Below are 8,307 nucleotides of genomic sequence, written 5' to 3'. Positions count from 1 at the left end.
CAGACTTCGCTTTCAGGCAACAATGGAGTCCCATTGGAGCATTGGGCAGTGGTGCAGCTCTGTCCATGGTCCTGAAACAGTATGAGTTTGCACTAAACTGGTTTGCCCAACACTGCCCTACAAAGGCAAATTGAACATTGAAACTGAGAAAAGGCCGGTTGGATATTGTAGATACTGCCAATTTGACATAGCCGTATCTCTAAAACAGGACACATTTGGACCACAAGGCTTCGTCACAAGATAAAGTAAGTGTTATAAAGACAATTTTCATTCAAAACTCAATTTTGACTAAATTTGTAGTTCCTGCACTTTGCCTTCGTAGGGCAGAATATTCTCAATACACAATGTACCTTAACATTGTGACATACCGGTACATGAATGAAGTCACAACTGAACAAATATGAAAAGCTCTAAGGCCACTGTATGCATAGTCATGTTAATGTATTAGCTTATACATAAACATGCTGCAATGCATTAGGCCTACACACAAAGTGCTGTTTGAGAGTGGTGGCTGTATGATACAACTCTGCAAGTGCATTAATCCCAGACTGCAACTAAACATGCAAAGCCTTCAAGACAGGCCTGTGTTTCATAATCTGGCCATGCGTGTGTGTGTGTGCAGAACTGAGCATTGTATTCCATGATAAAGGTTAAGTGGGGAAATAAGCTGAATGCACACACAGCAACAACAACAGCCTCTTTGCCCCTAAAACTGCTCTCATCTTCAGACAAATATGTAGGCCTACAGTACATAGGTTATTGAAATGCACAGAAATCAAACGAATGCAAACAACAGTCTCTAATAGAGGCACTGAATGCGTTGCCTGGTATGGCTTTTAATCTTTAATAGCAACTATTGTGCTGGCTAATAGAGCTGCGAGCGGTGATGTCTGAATGCAAGCTGCATTTCATTTCAAAGGTAGGCCTACCGCCTTGTTGCCATGCAACGCTTTGGATGGTTTTGTTTGTGGATTTGATCTCTCCGTCGCGATATTGTGTGAACAGGAGGTGAGGCGTATACGGGCTGTTTGTGTATTTTGGTTGTTGTACAAAATCATAGTTACATCCGTCATTTTTGGAGACAGATTATCACCAAGTAGATAGTAGTCGACAAAGTAGGCCTCACAATACCAGCTGTGGCACGTCCATCACAAATGCTCTTAAAACATTTATCAATTTATCCCACAAAAACTATCGACAATCCAAGACCTGACAAAGACGTTTCTCTCGAAGCAACGCATGTCCTTCTATCTGTTCAAATGCTATTGGTGCACCCTGGACATTCGAACACGTGCGCCTTGAACTGAGGCGCGGTTCGGCTTCACTCGGGTATTTTCGGCTCCTCTCATCATTGGCTCCGGGCTGGCTAGCGGGGGGCTCTGGTGCGAGAGGCGACGAGAAGACGGCTAGTGTGCTCGAGCGCTCTCAAAGGTAGCAGCTCACAGGCGGGCGAAGGAGGTGGGGGAGACGAAGCAGATGATCACTCGACACAAGACCCCAACGTTTGCCACAGGAACCCGGGGCTCTCCTCCGTTAAACCACCTGCAGATAGAGCTGTGTTCCCCTCCTAACCCCGTAACGCCCGTCTCCACAACATGTTTTGGATCTAATATTGACTGTTGCTCGGAGCAGACAAGGACTATTCTCCCGATTCGGTGGATGTGGCCAGGTGCTTTCCTTTTGTGGAGATGCATACGATTATGAGTTTTCCCTCTTTGTTTCTGCCTCTCTTTTGGGGTTTGACGGCAGGAGCATCCCCGAGTGTTCAAATAGGTATGTACGGTCCTTATTTCATATGGAAAAGCTGTCTGGCAGTCGTGTAGTCAAAAGTGTAGTCACATTTCAATTGCCCACACAACCATGACATTATCTGAAGGTGTAATTGCTGTATTTTAAAATGAAAATGATTTTAAAATGACATGGTGTGGCTTTGTGTCTGTTAAAAGAAGACAGCTCTGATAAAGTTTTCTGTTCTGTTTGTACCAGGGGGTCTTTTCCCAAGGGGCGCGGACCAGGAGTACAGTGCTTTTCGGATAGGAATGGTTCAGTATGTCACATCCGAATTCAGACTGACGCCCCACATTGACAATCTGGAAGTAGCAAACAGTTTCGCCGTCACCAACTGCTGTGAGTCTTGACTTTTCTTACACTTACATTTTCCTTCTATTTAAACAGGTGTCAAAATTGGTTGAAAACATACCCTTTCATCCCATTTAATATGTCACGGATAACTCATTATGATTAAATTAACACATTTCTTTGACTATCAGCGTTGTTAAGGATCTTTTTTTTTTAACTCACGAATGCAGTGCATTGAGTTTAAGTGACAGACGTGACCTGTCTCGCTGACAGATTCTGAGTGTCAAGTTTCCATGGTGCTCGCATAGACACAGCCCAAAAAAAGGCATTACAGTAGACTAAAACTGCACTCCTAGGTGCACGACGACAATTGCCAAGTAGCTTACAAGAAAATACCCAGGACAAGTTAAAGTATCAATTTATCCAGCCTTATTGAAGAAGCATTGTCTGTCATAGACTGCGAGGTTAGGCATGTATAAGTAGATACACTTGAAGTTGTTGTTTCCAAGACAGCCAATTTCGTAAATTGAATCACCACAAACGACACGACTAGCTTTTTTCAGCAAATTTAACCAAGCACAGTTGCTTAGCAATGCGTGAGAAAGAGTGCCTCACAAGAAAGACTCAAAGGTGTGTGTGTGTGTGTGTGCCACTGGCTCGCGGTTGGGCGCGCAAACACGGTGTCCCTTTTCAAGTCTGGATGTACGTCGCTGTTGTCTTGGTGTGCAACACACACACACACACACACACACACACACACACACACACACACACACACACACACACACACACACACACACACACACACACACACACACACACACACACACACACACACAGAGCAACCAAGAACTGCTCGAGGGAAATGGCAGCGCAACAGCTTTCAAGGGCCACACTCCTGCCAAGACAAACGACGGCCAGCAATTCCTGGTGATCGAGCAGCTCCATGCCACGCCAAATGTATTTGATTTGTAAATGATTCCATTTGTCAGTGTAGTAAGGACATTAGTGTATAGGCTAATGTTAACAATTTTTGCTGACAAACCGTTGGGATGATCAAGATTAGGAACGATGATAGTTTTTTGTGCGTAAAATTCAGTGTAGAAATATGAACTCTCTCCATTGTTAAGAGCCACTCTAGTGTGCAAATAGAATTCTGTCATGTATCTTTGCGACATGCATCTGAAGGCTGACATTTTGGTGTATTTCAAAGGACATTGACAACGTGATTGTATACGCTCCCTCTGTGCAAAATCCCCAGCTTGACCAGGGAGCATCGATTATGGTGATGGAGCGCTCCGTGATAGGGAGGGGGGAAAGCGTTACCTGTTTCTCTACAGGCTACCTCTAGAGGGCAGTGCACGGCAGCAGCTCTCGCTGGCAGCATCAGCTGCCTTTCTCCTCTTTTTATCGCGCTCCATTAAAATCAGTTCAGAGGAAATTTATGCTGTGATGCCTATTAAGCCAGAATCAATCACACAGCATTACAGAAGGCTAAAAATTACACTCGGGCGCTGTCTAGTGATTTGAGCTTTTTTTTTAGCCTAATCTCATAAATGCCCCCATTGGTTTGTGGTTTTGCTCTGGCATTGTCTGTAAATCTAAGTTAACCCTCCAGTCAGAAAGCAAAGGCTCATTTCTAACAGCACCAGACGGAAATGTAATTCTTTCAAAAGTAATTTTCAGAATGGTTAGCTAGAAGTCTCCTGGTGAAATGGTGGCTCACTAAAGCAGTGTTACTCTTTTAAGTCGCGTATCAACTGTTGAACTGATTGCATTGATTGATTGACGTTGATTGAGCCACAGAATTACCAATGGAAAGAAGTGGTGGAATTACAAGTCAGGCATGTTTTCCGCACTCGCTGTAACTAAATTATGGTGATGCTGTGTGTGTTGATGACTTTGGTGCTGGGTAGGACCAGGGCTGGATTGGTAATCTGGTCTGAATAGGTAATCTGGTATATAAATCACTTTCCCGGCAGGCCGACAGTCTTCAGGGGCTGATGCTGTTGTGTCGGCATCCCACACACACACGGACACACACATGCACACACACACACACGCACGCATACGCACACGCACACACACACACACACACACACACACACGCACGCATACGCACACGCACACGCACACACACACAGACACTAAAAGACGGCCCACAGCTTAGACTGAATGGCTGATGGGTCCATATTAAATATAGACAATGCACTGAGTAATATCATGGAATAACATTGTGCTGTGTGAGGAGCTTTGTGTACACGGCAAAAATGTTAGTGACGTTTTTCAGTCCTGCTATACTGCCTTACAAAGGCAAAATGCAGTAACTACGCCAACATTGAAATTGAGTAAAAGGCCTTCAAAGGATTGGTATTAGGTTGGATATTGTAGATACTGAAAATTTGACATCCCAATATATCTAAAATGGGACACATTTGGACCATGCAGCTTTGTCACGAGATACAGGAGGTTTTTACGAAGACCATTTTCGGTCAAAACTCAATATTAACAAATTTGTAGTTACTGCACTGTGCCTAGTAAGGTCCTAGTATGTATAGCCCTGCTGAGGGCTCATGCTGTGACCTCTGCCTGGTCCCCTCTGCTGTGACCTCTCCCTGGTCCCTTCTGCTGCTGTTGATGGCAAGGCTATGAGCTGGAAGGGTGTTAATGTAATGTAGGCCAGTGCCAACGTCTGTAAACGTGTGTGAAATGTGTGCCACTGCCAGCCGCACCAAATCATGCACACACACGTAGACACTCTCTCTCTCTCTCTCTCTCACACACACACACACACACACACACACACACACACACACACACACACACACACACACACACACACACACACACAAACACACACACACACACACACACACACACACACACACACACACACACAAACACACACAGACATACATAAACATGACCGCATATGTCCACTCTTACAGCGCAAGAGCCTGACACGCACACACACACACACACACACACACACACACACACACACACACACACACACACACACACACACACACACACACACACACACACACACACACACACACACACACACACACACACACACACACAGAGCAGCACTGTGCTGTGGTGTGTTGCTTGTTGCTGGCTCTCTCCAGGGATCCTGAAAGAGGATCGTGCCGCCCCCGTTTCTCCGCCTGTATTGATTTGTGTATAAATATGCTGTTCCTGTTGCCCGCCAAGCCGTTTTTCTTTGGCTTGGCCTTGCTGGCTGGCTGTGTGTTTTGGTTGAGTGGAGAGGAATAGAGGTCTCCAACCCCCCCCACGAGGGAGTGTGTGAGGTCAGGCACCGGTGGTTCTCCCTTCCCGGCCCAGTACTGCCGGCCTGGGCTGGACACACACATACATAGTTCAATACACACACGCACGCACGCACGCGCGCACACACACACACACACACACACACACACACACACACACACACACACACACACACACACACACACACACACACACACACACACATTTACTGTATACCATATATATGGAGAGCTCATCTCAGCAAAATAGCACTGACCTTCAAACTGCACCCCATTTCCTCCTGTGGAGCAAATGTGTATATATATAACAATAGCCCACTTTCCCTCTGTGAGACTGTGGGACTTATGTGGGACTTGTGGGAACTATTTATATTCATACTGGAAGAAGCTGTCCATGAGAACTTGGCATGTAAAGCTGTCCTGGTTTACTGAATATACTGAATTTAGTAACCCATATACTGCACTCATCTCCTACCTACTCCCTAGAGAATCGCTGGCACCCCTATTTGTTTACAGTAAACTGTCATTTTGCTGGCAGCCACCTGCTAGGCTCTTGCAGGTGCATCATGGGATAGGTGCCATGCAGCCAATCAGAAAAAGACAAAAGAGAGCCTAAAGGCTCATTCTTAACCCTACGCGTGAGACGGTTACGGATACACTACGTGTGGAATGTTTCACACTTTATATCCATTCATTTTGTATTTTGACCTGTAATCCAGGAGCTGAATTGACGTACGAAAACGATACAATAGCGAAAACAATCAGAAAAACGTGCAAAGGCACCGAAGACGGACAGATGTATGAATGTCTTGGTGGTTAGAACATATAGAACATATAAACAGAAATAATCAAACCTACAGTATATGAATGGACCTTTAGTATCGCACTTTCATGGAACACAAGAACACAAAAAAAAACAATTAATTTGAGGTATTGAAGAGACCTTTTTGGACGCCCATTCATTGTTTTTCGATCTGGTCTCCTCACAGAGGCTTTCCACTAAGTCAAACAGCATTTCTCTTGGGTGGATTTGCTGAATGTGAAGGCTACAAACGTCATCTTGGATTGGCTTCAAAAGGTTCTCTATTACAGTGTTCACTTGTGTGCTGTGGAGTGCTGTGTCACAATCACTATGGGAGTTGGAGTTTCCCAGTTGGGCTTTCACTTTCACCCCCTTACTTATGCTGTATATCTCTTCCTGTGTGCCAATGTTGCTATATTTCATTGATTTGTTATTATTGCATGTTAATGAACACATTTGTATACCCATAGTGGTAGACCAGATATGAGACCACTGCTCTGCAGGATTCACTCTTGGGCAAAGACTTTGTGTTGGTTCCTTCTGGATGCTGAATAGATTTCCATGATTTCCATCATTGAGGATCTCACTAGCTGTGAAGAATATCAGGGTTGATTTTTTTTAGCCTCAAATACATGGGATGACTGTGAGGTGCTATTTTTTCTCCAAGGTTTAAAAAGGAAATTCAGCCGTTGGATTTAAACCTGCTCTGCCTTAAGCCTTGCTTACACATATGCAGATATTTATTAAATCAGATACATTTTAGGTAACACTTTATTTTAAGGATAAATCTCTTAGCACTAATACAGACAATGTTAATGCATAAGTAAATTGTAAGGCATGTACTAAGCAAACGCTAAGGCCTACTAGGTCCTTGAATTGGTAATAAATCCCGTATTGTGCATGAACAAGACATTTGCCAATACATGCCTAACAAATGTTTGATTTTGCTTTGTACATGCCTTACAAGTTACTTATACAGGCACATTGTTTTAGTGCTAATAGATTTAAGTTATCCCTAAAATAAAGTGTTACAACATTTTAATCTGTGGTTAAAATAACTCCATTATATCTCGTGCATTTTACCAATCTTCACTGAAAACTCCATATAAACCGGGTCTTACGCTCCTTCATTTTACAATATGCCATACACATGACAACAGATACCCCATTGCTGAGGCTGGAAGCCGCTAAGGAGGCAGGATTGTGTGTGATCGATCGATTTAGCGTGTAGCACAAAGCGCTGCGCTTGTTTTACACAGCTGGCTTAGAGAAGCAGTTACTAAGAGACTTCAGTCAGAAGATTAGGGGTTAATTGATTCGTCTTCTCCTTTATTCTGCCGGAGAGATGAGAGGCGATGAGATGCCGGGGGGGGGTTCACAGGGAGCGAAGAGGAGAGTGAGCAGAGGAGAAGAGAGGAGTGGAGGGGAGGGGAGAGCAGAGGAGAGGAGATGAGAGGAAGAGTGGAGCGGAGGAGAAGAGAGGAGTGGACCGAAGGTAGAGGAGAGAGCGCTGTCTTACAGATGGTGGAGGAGAGAAGAGGCTGAGGAAATGAGAGCACGAGAGGAGGATGAGGAAAGGAGAAGACGAGAAGAGGGTGAGGAGATGAGAAAACGAGTGGTGAGGGTGAGAAGGGTGAGGAGAGGAAAGGAGAAGAGAAGAGGAGGGTGAGGGTGAGAAAAGTAGAAGACGGGAGGAGGGTGAGGAGAGGAGAAGACGAGAGGAAGGAGAAAGCTGTGAGAGATTGCCACCTCCGTCACTGAATAAAGGACACCTGCTGAGCAAGCCTCAGGAGGCTGAAGATAACTGAGGCAGAGAAGACGAGAGTAGAGCAGAGCAGATTAGAAGAGAGGAGAGAGAAGAGAAGAGATGAGATGTTGAAAAGAAGAAATGAAAGAAGAAGATGAGCCAGAGCAGAGTCAAGGAAACTATGGGGGAGTAGAGTGGATGCGGAGGAGAGAAGGAAAAAAAGAGGGGGCTGAGGAGAGCACTATCTTTACAGATGGAACAGAGACAGAAGATGAAGAGGGGGGAAAGGAGAGGAAAGGAGGAGAAGAAAGTAGGGTGAGGAGGGTGCTGTGAGCAGTTGGCACCCCCGTCATTGAATAAAGAACACCTGCTGAGGAAAGCTT

At 44.9% G+C, this 8,307-nt stretch overlaps 1 protein-coding gene across 2 annotated transcripts in view; it reads left to right on the top strand.

Annotated features, from left to right (window-relative positions):
- Positions 1 to 1,451: 1,451 nt before the first annotated feature.
- Positions 1,452 to 8,307, top strand: part of LOC134439124 (glutamate receptor 2-like) — a 101,177-nt gene continuing 94,321 nt past the window's right edge. For both annotated transcript variants that reach the window (XM_063188974.1, XM_063188973.1), the window contains exons 1-2: positions 1,452 to 1,773; positions 1,987 to 2,127. In XM_063188974.1, coding sequence (XP_063045044.1) covers positions 1,689 to 1,773; positions 1,987 to 2,127 — 226 coding nt within the window. In that variant the 5' untranslated portion in view covers positions 1,452 to 1,688. The remainder of the gene's footprint in view (positions 1,774 to 1,986; positions 2,128 to 8,307) is intronic.

The sequence above is a fragment of the Engraulis encrasicolus genome, chromosome 22 (genome assembly GCF_034702125.1).
Source record: "Engraulis encrasicolus isolate BLACKSEA-1 chromosome 22, IST_EnEncr_1.0, whole genome shotgun sequence".
NCBI lineage: Eukaryota > Metazoa > Chordata > Actinopteri > Clupeiformes > Engraulidae > Engraulis > Engraulis encrasicolus.
Note: the sequence above shows the minus strand (reverse complement) of the source record. Positions and strands in the feature narration are given on the sequence as shown.